Source organism: Etheostoma cragini, chromosome 2 (genome assembly GCF_013103735.1).
Source record: "Etheostoma cragini isolate CJK2018 chromosome 2, CSU_Ecrag_1.0, whole genome shotgun sequence".
NCBI lineage: Eukaryota > Metazoa > Chordata > Actinopteri > Perciformes > Percidae > Etheostoma > Etheostoma cragini.
This window is the reverse complement of record NC_048408.1, coordinates 1494764-1516297: the sequence shown is the minus strand read 5'-3', so window position 1 is coordinate 1516297 and position 21534 is coordinate 1494764. Positions and strand designations below refer to the sequence as shown.

At 40.2% G+C, this 21534-nt stretch overlaps 1 protein-coding gene and 1 long non-coding RNA gene across 5 annotated transcripts in view; both read right to left on the bottom strand.

Moving 5' to 3' along the window:
* Nucleotides 1–21534, bottom strand: part of sorcs3 (sortilin related VPS10 domain containing receptor 3) — a 162345-nt gene that overhangs the window by 108773 nt on the left and 32038 nt on the right. The window contains exons 2-3 of the mRNA XM_034893776.1: nucleotides 17439–17538; nucleotides 5108–5266 (exon numbers count right to left, since the gene is read on the bottom strand). Of these exons, the coding sequence (XP_034749667.1) occupies nucleotides 5108–5266; nucleotides 17439–17507 (228 nt within the window). The 5' untranslated portion in view covers nucleotides 17508–17538. The remainder of the gene's footprint in view (nucleotides 1–5107; nucleotides 5267–17438; nucleotides 17539–21534) is intronic.
* On the bottom strand, nucleotides 12908–13554 carry LOC117957819. 4 transcript variants are annotated; one of them, XR_004659601.1, is made up of 3 exons: nucleotides 13387–13554; nucleotides 13155–13270; nucleotides 12908–13092 (listed from the first exon to the last, which is right to left on the bottom strand). It is a non-coding gene; the product is annotated as an uncharacterized LOC117957819 (long non-coding RNA). The 4 variants fall into 4 exon arrangements; XR_004659602.1 differs by having other exon boundaries at nucleotides 13242–13270; XR_004659603.1 differs by having other exon boundaries at nucleotides 13242–13286; nucleotides 13461–13554.

Genomic DNA, 21534 nt, shown 5'->3' with positions numbered 1-21534 from the left:
CAAGTGACACAAAGAGAAAACATGTATCTCATTTGTTCCTGTATGGAAAAAAACATTTCCGCCCCTCCCCCTAAAATCCTATCTATCCCTCAAATGCTACTAAATAGGCTATCTGCCAATACAGTAGCAAACAAAGTGTGTCATGAATAAGTGAGGACATTAGGAAAAAACTGCCTGTTTTTGTCTGGGCTTCTGTCAAAAAGAAAAGGTTTTTAAGGCAAGATGCCGTAACACGCAGTCTCCTGAGAGCTCAGATGGTTCACAGGGAATTAAAATAAGACAACTTATTCTATGTGTGGAGCGTCTTCACTCTACTGTTCTTCTGCGCCAGCCTGTTTAAATAAACCCACTCACTTGGCAGCACCAGCATTGGCCCTATTCTCATAAGCCAACTTGGGACTACATCAATGAACAATTCTCTCCACATACCCCTCACAGTCAAGAGATAAGAGCCTGGAAAGGTCACTGAGAGTTCTAAATTCTAAAAACACCTTCATTTACTCAAGGAGGGGACTGACCTGAAAGGTTAAAAAAAAAAAAATCATAAAAGAGAATCAAGAATTACAACAAAATAATTCCCTCCAGCCTATTTGTCTTGACATGCATTCTGATGTCTCACTAAAGACTTTCACTCCTGCCTCAAAGTTGCGTCCCTTTGGGCTACACTCATCCACGGCTAAGCACCAACTAACCGCTGATTAAATTCAGAGTGACCCAGTCTGAAAACTATTAGCCAGTTAAAAGCTGAAAATGAGCATATTAAAGCGTCTTGCTGCTGGCACAACAGTCGAGATGAAGTGGCGGGGCCTGCGAGGGAAATCAGGTCGAATTAAGCAACTGGTAATATCTGTGTAAACCTCCTAGTTAGGGGTAATATCTGTGTAAACCCCTAACTAGATGAAGAACATATTCTGTGTGTGAAACAACCGCCCCCCCGGGAGATGGTTGCCATATGTGGATAACGCATGAAGGAGTGGAATGAAAATGTCCCTAGTAGAAGTGATAATCATGTCTGAGCCATTTTGCCTTGAGTGCCAAGGTGTCGCCATGATGACGCAAATAATAATGACGCGCGATAACTGATCTTCATTGCACGCACTGACCCCCAACTTACTTGTCACTGTTGAGTTGCCAAATCTAAGTCTCAGCCCACCCCCGCCTTCTTGAACTTTCTACTCTGCTGCTTGATGTATATTCCACCTTCATGACTGAGACGTATTTAATCAGCGAGATCAATAGCTGTTACCACCATTGATCTTGGGAGTCTATTTCATGGGCGAGTCGGGCACACCTCATGTTATGTATACGCTGTAATTTTTATAGATAATGTACGCTCCTAAGGGCTGTTTTTAATTAACATTAGGAAAGTTTTGGGAATTATATAACATCCGTGACTGATGGAGAGTTTGTGCTCATTGCAATCCATCACAATTTGTTTTGCCCAGAATTTTGGATGAAGACAGACGGCATCTCTCTCTCTATCAACTCCTCCTTCTTAGACCTCAGAGGGGTTTGAACTTCTTGAACCTGAATGCCTTGTTCATCTCATTAGTTAAGTCTAAAAAAGCAGCAGCAAAATTGTGGAGCTCAATGAAAGATTAGATCTTTTTGATTCTCGTGACTGAATGCTTAAAGCAACACCAAATATTCTTTTGTACCTTAAGATTATGTTTCCAAAATCCTTTCAGTGGTTCATCAACTTGTAACAGGGTGAACGGCACTGCATTTCTGGCCCTCTGATGGCTATAACCACACTTGGAAAGTTTTCCAGATTGGGTAGCGGCTCTGTAGTTCCAATGAGACAATTCCGCTTCCAACCGGTAGGGGTTCAAAAAGGAAAAGGTGTGAAGATGAGATGTGAAACTACACAGGATGACTGTGATGTCTAGCCTTTTATACTCACTGTCCTGTCTCATTTGTGGTCACTTGACTTCCTGGTCTTTGTCTGCCTTCCGTCCGTGTGATTATTTCCACTCTCCTAATGTGCTGCTGCTGTGTCCATTAGTCCCCCCCCTGTGTCTGTGTCTAAAGTTTTGGCACCCCAGGTAAAAAATGTGTATCAATGTGCAAAACGAAGCCAAGAAAAGATGGACAAATCTCCAAAAGGCATCAAATGTCAGATTAGACATTCACATAATATGTCACAAAAAGTTAGATTTCACTTCAATCATTTACACTTTCAAAATAACAGAAAACAAAAAAATGGCGCCTGCAAAAGTGTTGGCACCCTGCAGAGTTTACAGCATGCACAGCATGCACCCCCCCTTGGGAAAGCTGAGACCTGACAGTGTCATGGATGGTTCTCAACCATCGTCTGGGAAGACCAGGTGTCAATCTTAAGGTTTTAAATGCCAAGACTCATCTGACCTTGCCCCAACAATCGGCACCATGGCTTCTTCTAAGCAGTTGTCCAAAAAACTAAAACTGAAAATAGTTGACGCTCACAAACCAGGAGAAGGCTATGAGAAGAAAGCAAAGCCTTTTCAGATGCCAATATCCTCTGTTTGGAGTGTAATTAAGAAACGGCCGTCATCAGGAACAGTGGAGGTTAAGGAAAGATCTGGAAGACCAAGAACAATATCCTGATGCATTGTGGGAAAAGTTCTGTGGACCAATGAGGTTAAAATAGAACTTTTTGGCTGCAATGAGCAAAGGTACATTTGGAGAAGAAAGGACACAGAATTTAATAAAAAGAACCTCTGTCCAACTGTTAAGCATGGGGGTGAATCAATCATGCTTTGTGGTTGTATTTCAGCCAGTGGCACAGGGAACATTTCACTAGTAGTAGGAAAAATGGATTCAATACAATTTCAGCAAATTTTGGGCACTACGTTGATGCCATCTGTGAAAAAGCTGAAGTTAAAGAGAAAATGCCCTCTACTTATGGATAATGATCCTAAACACACCGGAAAATCCACGGTGGATTACATCAAGAGGCATAAACTGAAGGTTTTGTTATGGCCTTCACAATCTCCAGACCTTAACATAATTGTAAATCTATGGATAGACCTTAAAAGAGCAGTGCGTGACAGACAGCCCAGAAATCTCGAAGAACTGGAAGACTTTTGGGAAGAAGAATGAGCAAAGATACCTCAAACAAGAATCAAAGACTCTTGGCTGGCTATAAGAAGCGTTTCCAAGCTGTGATACTTGCCAAAGGGGGGGGGGGGGGTTCAAGGTATTAACTCTGCAGGGTGCCCAAACTGTTGCAGATGCCATTTTTTTGTTTTTCTGTTATTTTGAGAGTGTAAATGATGGAAATAAAATCTAACTTTTTGTGACATATTATACGAATGTCTAATCTGTAATTTCTTGTTTTTTGGAGATTTTTCCATCTTTTCTTGGCTTCTTTGTGCACATTAATACCATTTTATTTTGTTTTTTTTATGTTTTACCTGGGGTTCCCAAACTTTTGAACCCAACTCTATCTATCTGCCCCTTACCTCACCCCAAATGTCCTGTCATCAAGAACAAGTCACAAATGCTGCAATAGTCCTAACATCTACACAATATAATTAAACAATAATACAAAGTAGGGCTCCTGAGTAGCTCACCTAGTAGAGAACACGCCCATATACAGAGATTCAGTCCTCGACACAGTGGTCGCAGGTTCAATTCTGTGGCCCTTCGCTGCATGTCATTCCCCTTCTCTGTCCACTTTCCTGCATAAGCTGTCCTATCACAAATAAAGGTCGAAAATAATTGACTCGTATAAAATAAATAGGATAAGCTATATTACAATCTACAGGTCCATTTATTTCTGAATTTTAGGTGAATCTGTTTGTACATCACCTGTTGCTGAAATATATCTTACTTGCTGCCAAGAAAAACACTGACATTTGCTCATGCGGTGACAAGCTTTGCAAAGCTTTATCGTTGACAGGTTTGATACAGCCACTGCTGTTCACCAGTCGTCAGCCTCCTGCATCATGCCCCCCCCATGCAGGTTGATGGCTTTGGCTGTCCGGTCAAAGTCATTGACCTTAATGGCAGACCATTGCTGGCTACAATCTCGGAGCATTGTGTGAACATGGTGTGACAAAGCTCAGTGAAGGTGACACCTAGTAAGGAAAATGGGAGGCTGAGAATCACTTTAAGGCACTGATGGCTTTTTAGATAACGTAGTATACACCATTACTTCTGAAAAAAAGTTCTATCTCAGATACAGTGACAGCCGGGCCTCTAATAATAATAATAATAATAATAGAGTCTCTGCTCTGTTAAGGAAATAAAGGGCCAGTCGCAAATAAAGCCGGGGCCAATAAATGCATTAGTAGTACCTTTACAGTAATGACTAGTATGGTGCATTGTGTGTATTTCCTTCAGTCCAACAACATCAGAGCTGGGAAATACTCATTTCACTCACTGATGAAAGCCTTCTGAATTGTTACACACTTCCTACAACTGTTTCCCAATGAAAGAACCAAGATAAAGTATAATAATAAGGTTCTTTTAAATAACCATATAATTTGTCAATACTTATGAGTAAAATATAGACAATCAAATCGTTCCAATTACATGATAAGCGAATTAGTATTTTAGTGAATGTGCAACAGGTCAGTTGAACATACACAAACGTGCACCTATTCTCCAGGGCAAGAGTACAATTCATTATATGAAGAATAAAGTTTTAAGTTATAAACTGTATAAGCATTCACCTTTTTTTTGTTTCAAATGGTGATGGCAGTGAGAATGTGTTGAACGTGACATTTGAGGTTAGTGATATTTACAGTTAAATGTAGCTGAGAAAACAGGGTACAGGGCACGGCAAGGCAACAGTCCTTTCAAGGCCCGCTGCCGTTAAGTTCAGCCGACAAAGATTATGCAGCGACAACAGTTAAGTTTAGGCACCAAAACCACTAGTTAAGATTAGAAAAAGGGTTGTGTTTGATGACCCTGGCCTCCCTTCTACGTGGTGCTTCACGCTGTAGTACAGCAGCAGTTAATGTCATGCATACAGCAACAAATAAGTGAACAAAATAGGAATTACACAGCACTACTTTTCATAGAGATATGTAGGAATTTTTCATGGAAACAACAGTCCCCAGTGAATATGTAAAAAAAGGTAGAGACAGAAAGGTAAGTATGACATCAAATGCATCCTGACCTTCTGATCATGGCTGTAGGCTAGGGCCCAGTCCTCTTCAGTGGGGTGGAATAACAGACTCAGGACGTAGAAAGCGAGGCGGTACTTCTGGTAACTGGCGCCCTCGTCAGAGCTGATGAGCACGCTGCTCTCAAACTCTGGATCTGTCAACACCATAATCTGAGAAGAGAGAGGAAGGAGGAGGAGAGGGTGCACACATGCAGGGGAGTGTAGGATTGTTTTTGAAGATGTGAGAGGAAAGGATGGGGGGGGGGGGATAGGGGGATGAGAAGGTAGAAGAGAGATGTTAGAGGCAGGAGCACTGTCAACAAAAAAAAGGCCTGGCTCTTTGGCACACGGCAGGCTTATTCTTGGCAAAGAGCTCTTCATTTCATGAAGTGTGACTCTGGCGCTTCTGTTGCCATGGCTCTGTGGCTCGTCCTGTGCACTCTGAGGTGAAGACTCTGGAGTTTTCATAATTTCTCTCCAAAATGAGATCAAGGTTCTTAACAGCAAGATGAGCAGATCTGACCAAAAAGAACAGAGGCGGGGTTGAAAAGAAATATACAAAGACATTGTCCCAATATCTTACAGAAAAGTGATGGAGCTTTAAGTCTACTTACAGCTAAGTGCTGTACAATCCAGGTAAGTCGATCACATTCAGAACTGGAAACTGCCCAGTACAACTTGGCGGTTAAAGGCCTCAAAGGCTCCCCAGTGGTAATGATGATGGAGGGACAAGCACTGGTCTTTCACTTTCCCCACCCACATTTTATCCTGTCGGGCTGGGGATTGAACCGACAACCTCAGTACAGTGTTTTCTTCATCAGCTAGCCCTTTAGTATGTCCTGTCTTAGCATTTCTCCTTCCCAGAAAACATTCTAATTTCAAATTTAACAGCAACACAGCAGTTGAAGCTCTAATTTCATGCTTGGAATATTTCTGCCAGAGCTATCACAAGTATTACAGAATTCAATAGTAACAGGAATTCCACAATTCCCATTTCCTTCAGCTAAGCTATAACATTTAGAGTCTTTGTGGAAGCAGATAAAATAGTCACAGCGATTCCTCCTTGACTAAAGAGGAGGTGTGTAAATAGATGTGTAATATATATTAGCAAAGTTGTCCTTTGAATCAGACTATGCTGTTGAATACACTAACATACATTAAGTGAACATTATTTCACTTTGAAAAAAATGCATTATCAGTACATTTAACTGAATATTCTCCAATTTTGCAGGCTAAATAGTTAAAGTAAGCATTTGCATTATTACACATAAATCAGTAGAAATGTTCATTTAAACTTTATTTGCTGCTATATGGTATAGTAGCTCTAGTGGCAATTACATTTTTTTACAACATTCTAATCTTTAAGTGCCTTAATCATTTCAAATGTTAAAAAAAGAGAAGCTTTATTGTCCTCATATTCACTCTCCTTTTAGTCTTGCATTGAGAGACCACTTGTCTGCAGTATGGTCTGGCTACAAAGCCTATCTATTCTGGGTCAGGGGGGGAAAGATATAGTACTTCTTTAGGCCAATAACAAATGGTCCTGGGGAACATTAAGCCCCAATAGCGGATATGGAGAGAGGGGAGGAACGTAGGCTTTAGTCAGGGTTTATCACAGCAACGTACACTCACCTTAACGATTTTTAGGAACACCATACTAATACTGTTTGACCCCCTTTCGCCTTCAGAGCTGCCTTAATTCTACGTGGCATTGATTCAACAAGGTGCTGAAAGCATTCTTTAGAAATGTTGTAGAAACCATCACCTTTCTTTCCCATTCTGACATTCAGTTTGGAGTTCAAGCGATTTTCTTGACCAGGACCACATAGTTAGACAATTGCATTAATGAGAAATTAAACCGGTGTTCCTAATGATCCTTTAGGTGAGTGTACATCTGTTAAGCCAGACTATAATTGTAACTCTGTTTGAGCCTCCACTACCTGCAGAGGAAACTGTCCATCCATTTCTAAGATTAGTTTCAACCAAACACACACTGGCCACGGAGGTCCATCCTTTCGCCCTCAAAGTCTCAAAAGGTACTGCTGTTCTCGCCCATGTTGTCCTCCATAGCACTGGATTTGACGTTGAGTAACATTAAGCTATTTTGTCGAGTTGAGTTTTTAGCAAAATGCTCAGAGAAATTAAAGTTGGGCTTTTATTGTGAAAGAAAAAAACAGACAGAGCAAAGCTGCGCTGCCGTTGACAATGCGGAAGTAAATAAAGGCCGTCTTACTTCACGCTATCTCAGAATACAGATACTGGGTTTTTTAATTGATCTGCATAATTATCGGCACCATTCATAACCCTCGGCCACGAGTGACACTTTGAAAATCCGATTTTGAGTGGTCAGAGATTAGCAAAAATGCTGCCTATACATCAATCTGGATACAATCTAGATATGCCAAATAAATGGATTTGAGATGGCAGTCTGAAGGCCTTAGAGGCTAACTCTATCCATCTGATCTGCTGATTGATGGTTGGTGGTAGGGGGGTTGGTGGTAGTTCCAAAACCTTCAAGGCTAAAAACAAGGTTGATGAGAGTCAAGAAACCGTAGAGCTGAGGGGAAGTGCAGAGTGGGGCAATATTCATGTGGGTGTGTCACTATGATCTCATTCACATTACACTTCATTTATCACATGCAAACATGGACTGGTAGAGCTTTACATTTTAATCTTAGTCTTAAACTACAAATCCCATGCCTCTATAAGGATTGTGAGGTGGAATTGTGGGCCGTGGCTTTTTTCGTGCCCCAAATGGCTGTTTTCTCTCGTCAATTCAATTTGTATTGGAAAAACAGCAGCACATTTGTCACTGACAGACATGCTAGGCCTCTTTCCAGAGCTTTAACCAGGAACCCTCCCTGGTGGTGATTTAGATAAATTGTTTTTCATTTAGGACCAATAAACAGGCAGCACATTCTCAACCTGGATTCCTCATTGGCCCGCTCGCCAATTTTGCCATTAATTACCTGTCAATGTGCAGTGCCAAAACCTCCTGATATTTGCCAGTGTCTTTGGAGCTTGTCAGATATAATTAACAGTTTTTAAACAGTAATCATATTCTATAATGCCATATGAGTGAGCAGCAGAGTATATTGTGAATAGGAAATTGCATTTTGCCATGACTTATGCTGAGTCAAATGACAGGACTTTCAGGATGGTGCTCTGTGGATGCTTTTATATAGACCTTAGTGGTCCCCTAATACTGTATCTGAAGTCTCTTTTATATAGACCTTAGTGGTCCCCTAATACTCAATCTGAAGTCTCTATTAGATAAACCTTAGTAGTCCCTAATACTGTGTCTGAAGTCTCTTTAATATAGACCTTAGCGGTCCCCTAATACTGTATCGGAAGTCTCTTTTATATAGACCTTAGTGGTCCCCTAATACTGTATCTGAAGTCTCTTTTATATAGACCTTAGTGGTCCCCTAATACTGTATCTGAAGTCTCTTTATATAGACCTTAGTGGTCCCCTAATTCTCAATCTGAAGTCTCCATTAGATAGACCTTAGTGGTCCCTAATACTGTGTCTGTGAAGGTGGAGGCTGGGGGTGTAGCCCTGACCAACTATTGTAGCCAAACAATATTCATATTTGCATAGTGATTTAAGTAGTTAAATTACCTTTTTGCCATTCTGTATGTAGTTAACTATTGAAACTACAAACCATTTTGGGTCAAAAAATGAATTACCATTTACCATTCCTTCTTGGAGATTACTTTAAATCCTGTAGATTATAAAGTTTCAAATCTGAACTTGCAAATGTGAACTTAATTCCATGTATTGTCAGTTAGTCATACATATTGCTTATTGCTATTTGTCAACAAGTAGTCAGAAGTTGCTCAATCAGAACCAGAAAAGGATTTATTGCCAATTCAGTAACCATTTCCATACAACCTATCCACAGTGTTAGCTATTATTATTTATAGTTATATTAGTTATAATTAGTATAGTTTGCCTTTGGTTTTCCCTTAAAAATAGCAGACAACACCAGAAATCTTGGACTGAAGACCTTTCTTTTTGACGTTGCCTTTTTTTTAAATAAATTTATATTTTTGTATTTTATTAGTTTTAATTTTCTGTTAATGTTTAACTGTGCTTGAATGTTTTATGTAAAGCACTTTGAATTGCACTGTTTGCCTAAATGTGCTGGATAAATAAAATGGCCTTGCCTTGGCGGTGGGTACACACAGAAACATATTAAACATGAATATGAAAGAAACAAAGACAGACACAAATACAAGATAACTATTAAATAATAGCAAATAAAAATTGTAATTTTCCTTGTAGGATTAATAAATAATTTTATTATTATTATTATTATTGTTATTCAATTTTTAAAACAGAGGCTGTGTGGATTAGAGCAGGATGTGCAAACATGTTTGGGATGTGCTGAAGTTTAGGATATAAAGTCTGTTCAATGGGCATTTATATAGCCAAGGATTAAGGGGGGGGGGGTTAAGAGTCTACTTCATAATATTGAAGCTCTATCTGTAAAGTGTCCTGAGATAACTCCTGTCATGATTTGACACTCTAAATAAAATTGAATAGAATTGAATTGAACTTTGCGAATCTTTTACTTTGTGCTTTTCTCTGGCCTTGATTCAGGGAGGTCAGCAATTTGCTCTTTAAACGGCTGGAATGTGGCCTGGAAAGTATTGTCGCATTCACTTTACTCATTTACCACCATGTAAGTGTGAAAACAGCCACGTTATTTCTCATCCTTACACATTATCGTAACAAGCCAGTTTCTGTCTGTCGCCGCAGTGATTAGAATGAACCCACAGCCAATTCAGAGCCGGTACAAAGGCGGGGGTAAGAGACATGGCCAATTTCTCTCCTGCCTGCTAAAACAATCACCCTCAAAACCAAAAAAAAAATGACTCCCTTCCAAAAATCACAGTGAGTGACCGAGGGTTGATTAACATTTCCCTCACAGCAAGCACTCTGCAAGCAGCCTTTGTGAGGAGGGTAACAATACTAAATCAATAGCGGTTGGAGGGATAACCGTTGTCTTTTATCAGGCTGTGCATGAGCTGGAGCACCGAGATAGAAGTCGGTAGTTGTCGGATCATGAGGTAAGTGGAGGTATGGATCAGAGATGGAGGGACCTATGCAGTAAATGAATCACGTCACTCCGGATCAATTTGGCTTAGTCTGTCTTTGACGGGGGGTTTACCAGAGAGTCGCCGCTGCAGTACGCTCATTAACCATGGATCACGACTTAATCATCCACATCTAGCTATCAGGTTTCCACTGTTGTGTCTCCTCAATGGCATTTTAAAATGCGCATGTCCTTATTTTTTAAACGAATCCAATCTAGCAGCCATTCAAAGTGTTCACGAACTCAAAAAGACATCAAAAAACAGCAGAGGAGATTCATAGGTGTCATTTCAGAGGCCTTGCGCTAAATGTCATTACTATCATTCAAATCTGTAATGTGACGTTGTTAAAGGTCACTTCTTCTTAGCTTTTTTTCTTGGACATTATAAGGGAAATAATTTTACATATGCTTGCAGAATCGTCGAAGTGGACATATACTGTGACGGTCCCTTTTATAGTTGTTGAGAGGAACATCTCAAAGAGTAGCAGACGATTTTATCTTACAGTGAGTGATTAGGCATCAAGACTGCTCTTTTATCTGCAAGAACACAGGCCACCGAGATGCAAGGAGGCAACAAAGAAATGTATGCAGCAGACAGGCAGACTTTCATCCATCTGTAGGATGGCTAATCCAAATAATTAGATTAGAGATAAGGTGCGTAGGGGGAATGGTCCCATGGGCAGGGCAAGAGGACAACCATTGGAATCCAATATTCTCCTGAGATTGATACTACTGCTTGGCTGTGATGACTCATTTACACTTTTTTTACATAGATTAGTTTTTTATATCATACCTTGAATATATGTTCAAACTGATAGGAGAGCTCCTTAGTGTTAGACCCTTAAAATAGGGCAGTACTCCCCAGTTGATTTTTGTCCACGTGAGTACCCTTACTTCTAATGGGCATTAATAGTAATACTAATAGATTGTCTAGAGCCTATTACTGATGTTTATGCCAAACTAGTAAGTACAGTTTATTTATATAGCAAATTTCACTGAGAAAAATCAAAAAGTGCTTCACAATAAATTGGAACATTAAAAATAGAAGACATAAGGACACAAGGAAAACATCGTTATATAAAATCAGCCAGCCATAAAAGCCCTCGTCTACAAGATGATAATATATGATTTAATTTATTCAACACCAATGCAATGATCACTGCTATATTAGGGTACTGGCACCTTTTTTTGGTCCGGTTAAGGCACTACTTAGTGTTATTTACATCGAGCTTATTCTGTTGTCTGAGTGGGAATTCTCTTTTTCCTCTTAGGGGTGTTACAAAGTTGATCTAATCTTATATAACTGAACTAAAAAAAAAATAAAAAAGGGGGGAAGAGTGAGTCATGAGGAGTAATCAGCGCTGGCTATGATCTGTTTCTTACCCTGACATGGTTTAGCTCAACAGTCCCAGGATCCTATTAACTCCCACGTCATGTAAACGTAATCAGGGTCAGTACCTTGGCTCGGCCTTGGAGAAGTGAAGCTGATGAACCCGAGCAGCGTCACACAGGAGTTATTTTTTTTGTAAGTTTGTTGATGTCATGCAGATTTGTATTAATTCATCATTTGTCTGACCGGGTAGGTCAACCTTGACAAAGATTCTTTTCAAGGATAACCTTTTTTTTTTGTCATTTGCAGAAAAACTCTCAACTCTATTATCCAATGGCCGTGACTTGTTCTTAACCGCATCATTCTGTTTCGGTCCTTTAGCTTTAAGTTGTATAGATCCTTGAATTCGTTCTTTCTTTCTACCGTGTGTAGTCATCAGTGTTGGGCAAGTTATAATACATTATAGATTACTAGTTACTGCCATTGAAAGTGATTAGTTATATTACTGTCTCTGAATTGTAATGAGTTATAATATATTTTTTTTAATGACTTTTGCCAAAATAACAGCGGAAGATTAACTTGACAGCTAGTTTGTGATTTAAACCACCAGATCAATAGTCTGCTCATTATCTACTATAATAAATCATAGATTATTTATAATATTTTCTATACTTTAGATCAATATGCAATGTAACTAAATACTTAATTAAACGTACTATAGGCAAGTAGGAGAATTTAAAAATACTTAGTTAAAAGTAATATAAGAGCCATCTCCCAAATTTATTTGCAGCCACCTCAAACATCGAATAGAGCAACAGGAAATAATACTTAGTCTGTTTTTACTGGGAAGAAATGTTTTGTGGGATTGCTGGATTCTTAAAAAAACATCAAATCACTAAATGTATACCTTGCGTTACTGAGATTGTAACGGGTATAACATTACCGAAATTCAATAGTAATGCGTTATATTATTGCGTTACAGCAAAAGGAATCCACTACTTTAATTAAGTTACTCCCAACACTGGTTTTCATTTATTTAGATGTGCTCTGCATACTGAACAATGGGAACAGTGTAGTGAGCTAAAAAAGCTATTTGATTCAGAAGTCGCTATAACAAAGTAGTTGTACTAGCTAACCCTAACCCATTCCTAAGCCCAACCATCCCGTTCTCCTTTACCTAAACCCAACTGATCTGTTCTTCTTTTCCTAAACCTTTTCCTAAACCCAACTGGCCCATTCTTCTTTACCTAAATCCAACCGTCCTGTTCTTCTTTTAATAAAACCAACCGGCACATTCTTCTTTTAATGAAACCAACCGTCCCGTTCTTCTTTACCTAAACCAAACCGTCCCGTTCTTTTTTTCCTAAACCCAACCGTCCCGTTCTTCTTTACCTAAACCCGACGTCCCGTTCTTCTATACCTAAACCAAACCGTCCCGTTCTTCTTTCCCTAAACCAAACCGGCCCGTTCTTCTTTACCTAAACCAAACCGGCCCGTTCTTCTTTATCTAAAGCAAACCGGCCCGTTCTTCTTTACCTAAACCAAACCGGCCCGTTCTTCTTTACCTAAACCCAATTGTCCCGTTCTTCTTTTTTTTTCTAAACCCTACTGGTCAATTCTTCTTTACCTAAAACCAACTGGCCCGTTCTTCTCTTCCTAAACCCAACTGGCCCGTTCTTCTATACCTAAATCCAACCGTCCTGTTCTTCTTTACCTAAACCCAACTGTCCTGTTCTTCTTTACCTAAACCCAACTGTCCCTTTCTTCTTTTAATATAACCAACCGTCCCGTTCTTCTTTACCTAAACACAACTGTCCCGTGCTTCTTTACCTAAACCCGACCGGCCCGTACTTCTTTACCTAAACCCAACCGTCCCGTTCTTCTTTACCTAAACCAAACCGTCCCGTTCTTCTTTACCTAAACCAAACCGGACCGTTCTTCTGTACCTAAACACAACTGCCCCGTTCTTCTTCGTTTTTCTAAACCCTACAGGTCAATTCTTCTTTACCTAAAACCAACTGGCCCGTTTTTCTCTACCTAAACCCAACTGGCCCGTTCTTCTCTTCCTAAACTGAAATGTCCCGTTCTTCTTCACCTAAACCCAACCGTCCTGTTGTTGTCCCACGTGTCACAGAAATGTAAGCCCACAACCTTAACTTAAGGGGCCGTGTTCATTTCACAGAATTCTTCCATGGGCATATGACAGAATTTTCAACGATTCCGTGAAACTGCCACAGATTTTGAGTTAGGGGGTCGTATTAATTTCAGAGAATTTGGTAAGATCAGGTTGGCCCAACACTGTTTGGAATACAACTTGGATTTAATGCCGTGACGAAATCCGCGCAATTGCATATCTACCCAACTCTATTGAGAAGCGTGCATTTGCAAGAAGAAAATTGTGTTAGCCTATTTCTTCTTTCAATAGTGTCATTCTATCCCTTTAGGTGCTAATAAGCTCTTTTTTTGTTTTTCTTAGACACACTGTATGAATTTAAAACCATGTTCAAGTACTTCCAACAGATACATGTGGACTATTGTATAACTTTATTGTATATTTTTATATAATGTTCATGGGAAATGTCTAATGTTGATTTTGTAGTCAGCGCTTACTACTTGATTGCCATTTAGTTAATCCAGACACTACATTGACTCAGACACAATCCTGTGTGGTTGAAATATTGACAACATTCAAAGGTTGACTTCTTGCAACTAAATGCCTTTAATTATCATGTCAAGCTCCCTGTAAAACTAAGTTACTGTCTCCAGTTCTGTGTTTATAGAGCTACACATCAGTTTAACGCTGTGTAAACTTCATCTCCTCCTGCATACAAGCTGCTGGAATAGACAGTGGAATGCTAACATGGGTCAATTAGTATTTCTTTTGTTAGATACAGAGGGCTAGACACACATTGATATGGAAACAGCCTTGAGACCGTGTTGTCTACAGATGGAGACTAGACTCCTACTTTGACTGAGCTGCTTAAAGCACTCTGACCTCTTGGCCACTATTTCATTTGTTTATCAAATTGTTGCCCGGAGCAACACCCAGGGTGCAATTTGTTGGGAAGTTTTCTGATCATGCACAACAAAACATGCATTTTGTTCTTTGTTTGGTTTGGTGCATCTTACAACACAATTCACTTCATTCATTCACTCATCCATGCACGGCAAACACAACTGATGTCTTCTATACTTACACACCCCACTGTTACCTTTATGTTGGGTTAAGTTATGTTATTAGGGTATTTAGTTGAATAAACTTCTTTTTGCTTACATTATCTGTGTGAGACCTCCCTTTTTGTTGCCTTTGAGCCAAGCGGTAACAGTGTAGGGCCTTATTTTGGATTTAGGGACTTGATCTTTTAACCTGCACAATTCAATCCAGTTAATGTGAAAGCTGGGTGGGAATTTTTTGCAACAGAAAGGTTTAATAGACTATTATTTCATTAAATTAAATCCACACAAAATTGCAGCAGATGGTAGAAAATGAAATGCAAGCCACATCCTGATCTGTTAACTAAATTCTTAGAATGTCAGAAAAAAAGAAGAAAGGAAAAGAAATTGACTGATTTCTGGGGCAGATTAAAGACATTGGCAGATGGTTGGCAGCTGGCAATGTTCAGACTTTCTCTCTCTTCTCATTTTTTCTTTTAATTTGTCTCTTTTCGAGGCCTGAAATTCTTAAAATTTACTTTTGGTGGTTGCCAGACAAAATCCTTATTCAGGAAGGCGGCAACACCATAAATCTACACAAGGTTCATTGTATACGCAGACAAACCGTATACAATAATTACTCATGTCAAAGATGGTAAACAAATAGTTACCAGGAAATAGAAGTGGGGTAAAAATAAATGAGGTGTTTTATATTCTATGTTATAATTCACATCAGGAATAGGAAACAAATACTGTTTTCCTTCACTAAATAAGTCCACCCGCTTCAAATTTTTGCCGTTTTTGTTTTCAATTAAAAGTAAAGCTACTGTCAATAACACACAAGAACTTCTGCAGATATTTCAAATCTCAAGACTAAAGAGAAAAAGGTGACTGCTCTCTCAATAGATTCTCCCAAAAAAGACTTTAAGTACAATTACAACATCTTTAAAAGGTGTAAACCATGAAGGTCCATACACTCAAAGTATTTACAACACAAAAAAATACCAATTCCGATCAATCCCAAAATTGTCTGGATATAGTGATGTAGCTACTCAAGAGAATTATTTGGACAAAATGTTAAAATGGCTTTTTGGGAGCATCTATTTAGTGGGAAGGTGCCATTCACTGTGGATATAGTTTGTTTGCCTTTTACTAACCAAAAATATCAAATCAAATCCTACCAAAGACAGGAGGGATGATGCCATTTGAGTTTTTTATTAATTTATTTTTTTAGGTAGCTCAACAGCAATCAAAAAACTGCAACATGGCAACACTGAAGATAATGAAGATAGTCTTTCTATGACATGGTCACTTCACTATCGTCATGGTGTTAAACCCGCCAATAGCACGCCAGGTAGATAAGCGAGTTTGTGATTGGTTCCTGCAAAACTGAGAACTGAAGCAGGAGAACTGAACGTGCAGGTCTCCAGGCCGAGCTGCTGGGAGAAATCAAATTGCCGGCAGAGTGGGGGGGGGGTTACCCAGTCTAGCATGACTGTGTTGATGTACTGGAATCAGGGATGTGGATATGTGGAAGAGTTTTGCAATTACAGGATGAAGAATAAAACATAGAAAGGGAGACTTCAAAGGTCTGTCTTTCATAATCTTGTTTTAAAGGCCCCCTAACATGCTCACTTTTAGGTTCATTTGTATTTTAGATTTCTACAAGAACATGTTTACAAACTTTAAAGTGCTCATTTTGTGTTTATTTTCACATGCACAATTTTTATTTAGAGGTATTACTATAATGGTTTACATGGTTTTATAAAAAAAACACCAAATGTTTGTTGTAGTGTGTCACAGTCTCTGTTTTAGCTACAGAATGAGGCCTCACACTTCTGTTCCATCTTTGTTGGGAGTTGCACATGCTCAGTACCTAGTAGGACTAAGGACTAGCCAGTTAGAAGCAGAGTATGAGGGCGTTCCCTGACAGTACCTAGGTAAGGACTACTAGCCAGTCAGAAGCAGAGTATGAGGGCGTTCCCTGACAGTACCTAGGTAAGGACTACTAGTCAGTCAGAAGCAAAGTATGAGGGCCCTGACAGTACCTAGGTAAGGACTACTAGCCAGTCAGAAGCAGAGTATGAGGGCCCTGACAGTACCTAGGTAAGGACTACTAGCCAGTCAGAAGCAGAGTATGAGGGCGTGTCACTCTGGCAGCTAGGCAAACATTATAACATGTGTTACAAAGTTGAGCAAGTTTGTCTCGGAAATAAAGGCTGGACTACAACAGAGCTTTTTGGACCAGTTGGTGAACAGTTTTTTGGGGGGGAATTTGCAAACCAATAATGTGCACAAAAAAGTTAAATAACGCAAAGGAAAGGGGAAAGCATAAGATGAGCACGTTGATATTACAAAACACTGTATGTGTAAATATATCTGCATTCGCCCTGTGTCTGTTTTAGCGGCTGTCTCTTTAAGACCTCCTCCAGAAACAGCCCAGTCCGTTCTGATTGGTCAGTATTTCCAACTCTACTGCAAATGTGCTCTCAAAGTCTCTGCAGCACTTTTGCAGCCGGGGAAAGACTGTAGCGGCACTGTAGCGGCACTTTCAAACCATATATAGTATAGATGGACATTAAAACCGTCCTGACGGCTTGTTTAAAGGCACAGTTTGTCTGTGGATGGAGCTTTTTTGATACTTTCACAGTCTCTATTTAACACCTTGACTTGATAAAAAAAAAAGCATGGTTATCTTTATTTAAGAATTGACAGTACATGAGAGCATTTCGACAGTTCATGACTTGCAACATCTCACCTTTCTCTTGTTAGTTGGACAGACGTACAGGTAACTCAGGACAGTCTTGGATCCAACTTTGTCATTCATTCTCTCATATGTGGAGCCATAGTCAGTAGATCTGAATGGGAAAAAAAAACAAAGGGAAACAGTATAGTTCTATTAGATAGACTTGAAAAGAGCACACTGAAAGTTTGCTGACAAGCTAATGGCTAAACAACCCGTCTAAAGATTACTGGGACACAATTCATGTCAAATGATATGGATTTTGCAGTGATGAAAAAGAATGCAACATCACACCCTAGGGTAAAACAACAAAATGATACAGGCTGCTATGGTACTGTATACAGTAACTCTGTGCGAGAGTAAAACCTCCGGCAATTGAACAACAGAAGGTTAGCCAATCATATATAGCTGCCAACGAAAACGAACCATTCGAAATTGTCTGGGGACCCAGCACTGTAAATAATTTATTCTCTCCCGATGACTACCATGAAATAAAATGTGACGAGTGCCAAAACATGTGGATGTCCCAGAACCCATGGGCTTTAATAATTTAACAGTGGGAATGAGCCTGTTAGCCAGCCTAGTCCCTAGAAACTCCACATGAATCCATCATCGCTAGTAACTACCAAATCTCCCTTCAAGTAGAATATCACAGCATTTACAGGGCTGTATTCCCTTTTTTATGTCAAAGCTGCATTCATGTGCCCAGGATTTTCAAAAACTCCTCTCTGTGGGGACAGAAGCACCCACCCACAACTGTGGCATTACTCCCATTTGGACATGCAGTCTACTTCACAGTGTTATGAGGCAAGTCAAGATGATACCTATTTCAGCATTAGATCCTTTTTGTCAGAAAAGCTCCTTCAGCGGGAACAGGGTTTTAACAAAATTGCATTTTAAATTCATTCCAGAGTGCCTCGGAGAGACACAGTCATAGCTATGATTACAACGCGCATTAATGAGTCAGACAGACGGCATCATTTCCACAGAGGTGTGGGAGGTGCTGCAATGAGTATGATCTTGATTAGGGGCAGGGGCCGGGGGACTACATCGGTGGCCTTTGTTTGACATTGTTGGACCCTCCTGAGAGGAGACTTCTTAAATAGCATTGAGACATATGTTGTTTTTGGCATGATATGGGTGAGCACAAGTGCCTGACATGCCTTCATCATCTAGTCAGCGTAATGCATGGCTAGATTTCTGTAATTACAAGTAGGGGTATCTTTGGAGACAGCTGACAGCCGGGAGATGTCAGCTTTCAGGTGTGGATCAAGATTAGCTGTGAATGTAAATTTACTGCTTACAAACAAAACTTCTTGTATTTGAAACAACATAAAAGTCACTAATTTGTATAGATGGCCTTCTCTCCGAGTTATTATGGCTGAACAAGGCTACGCTTCTCTTTGCCATCAAATTCAATCTTTGCATCACTAATTGTCTAGTCTTGCACTGCCAGACCTTCCTCAAAAGCTCTGCGAAGGAAGGTCTGACTAGTCCACACATAATTCTGGATGGAAGAAAAACATGCTTATCTGCAGTTCTTTTTTAGTTTTTTTAGCTCATTTTGTGGTGCTTTTCCCTTTACTATGAAATGACAGTGGATAGACAAGAAGGGGGAGGGAGATGGGAGATGACTCGCAGCAAACCCGCATCGCTGCAACAGACTCATACTACATGGGGCAAATGCTCTTACTGGGTTAGCTAGCATTTCTTTAAACCAATCACAATCATCTTGTGCCGAATAGTCTCAGGAAGGAACTTGTTTTGGTGGAACATGTGTACATTCAAAAGTAGTTTTAGTTGTTAACAGAAAACTGCGATTGGACAGCTCGCTAGCTTTCTGGATTTACCCTGCAGAGACCGGAGGAGCAGGTAACCATAGTCCTCAGAAATCCACCAGAGGTTAGAACACCAACAAAAAGAAAGAGGAAGGTTCGGACACCCAGCCAAAAAGAGTGATATCCAGCGCAAATTACATCGGCAACGAAATGGATCATTAGGGATATGGACTATCGAACCCTGTCTACCATTTTTCTCTGTTCTCCCAACCCTCCCCCTAAACCCCTTTCGTCTCTTCTCTCCCCTGTAAGTAGGGCTCCATGGCGGGAAGGTGAAGTTGAAAGCTCATCGAGGCGTGCCCCCAACCTTAGTCTCGATCCACAGGTTCCCAAGTGTTCCAGCCCCGCCATGACTCCATTCAGCCCCCATCATCCCCCAGCAATCAACTCCCTTTTTTCACCCCTATCCTGGACCTTTTTCACCCGTTCCTCGACTGATTATCCCTCTCCACCACCTTATTCCTCCCACCTAACATGTTTGAATAGTGAATTGACAAGTGGCGGCTGTAATATGCCCAGAAACTTGCATCAGCAGGAAAAAGACAAATACAAGAAGTAAGCAATGTAGACAGCATAATTGCAAAACAAATGTTTTTGGAGGAAGGAAATGTTTTCAGTGTGTGTTTTTGGCCTACATGATACACACAACAAGAGGACTGAAAAGGGCCCCTTTAAAGACACTAGACACTTGACACTAGACATGTGACGAAGCGTCGGGAGGCTTTCACTTGCAGAGAAGTATCTAAGGAAATCTTGATTGAGGAGAATTAGGAAGAAGCACTACAGTTTGCACGGCCTCCTTCAAACTGGTCTGGTCTACAACTGTTTCCAAACTGACCATGATCCTGAAAACACCTGGGTGGGTAACACTATCTCAACTTAAGAACTATACGCACCTTGTGTGATTTAGAAATCCCCCCCACCCCACATCTGAGTTTTGTGTGGCTGATTTGCACAGGACATGCAAAGCCTTTGATTTTAATAGAATTTATTAATTTTATCTGTACCCCAAAAAGTTGGGAACCCAGGGTTTTCGCAAAGAACGGCCAGGGCCAGGCCCTTGGGTTGAGGTCCAGTATCTTTTCAGGTGGAGGTTACCAGAAGCGACTCCCCTATCCCCGCCGCGGCCGCACCCGCACCCACACAGCGTCACCGTCAGCCCTCGGACGAAGCCGCGGGGATAGTTTTGTCTCGGGGATGAAGGTCTTCGGTTAGGCAGTGTTCCAGACTGGGTTGATCATGAAAGGCAGCGTCCGACACTGCCCTCACAATTACATATCCAACTTTGCGAAAGTTGGATAAAAAGGCACACAGGAAACCTTTAGATATCTTCATATGACCAAATCCAAGACATGTTGATTCACACAGGACTGATAATATCACCGGACCTCAGTGTTCACCGAAAGATAATAGGTCTACAGGGGCGACTTTAAGATTACAGACATGGCAGGTTGGCAAAGGATCAAGATCACACACAACCTCCTTAATTATAACAAATAACTACAGTTTACCAGGTAATACTAATCGCTTGTGAATAGGGCTTTACACAGCATGAGTTCATAAGCTGGAAATTACATTTACATTACATTGGTACATATAACCTCTGTGATTCTCATAATGTTCTTATAATATTCAGTGTAAAAACTTAAATGAAAACCTGTAATTTGTTTACTGTACGCACAGAAGAAGAACATTTCACAGTATATTTTTTATCTTATTTTTTTAGCTAAATTAAATTACAACAGCTCAGTCGATGCCAATCATAGGCTATAATGCCTCACAAAAACAATTACATTTTCCACAATTCAATTTCGACAAAAGGAAATCTTTGTTGCAGGCTCAGGGTGCGCTCCCAGCCACATGTGGCTGCCCTCGGCTCTTCTAATCAAGTTAATGTCTTCAGGAACTGACAAGCCCAATTTGACCTAAGCTGTACTTTTAAGCATTCTCAGTGATGCAGAAAGGAGTATCCATTCTCAAATTTTGATATTATCAACTTACTCAATTACTGGAGTGCCTTGTTTCACTGAAAAAAGGCCAAATGCTTTTATTGTTTCAAAAGAATTCCAGGCTTTCAGCCCAGATTTACAGATTGTACTACCCATTATTTTTTGGAGGTCTGCTCTGAGTCCTCGAGATTGCAAATGTGACGATTTTAGACGAGAGGGAGGAGTGAGGGAGGAGCCCTTAAACTCTCACATCATAGCCACGCCCTTAAACACCCCCTGCTTTAATATCAACATAGACCATAATTCCAAAAATGATGATAATTC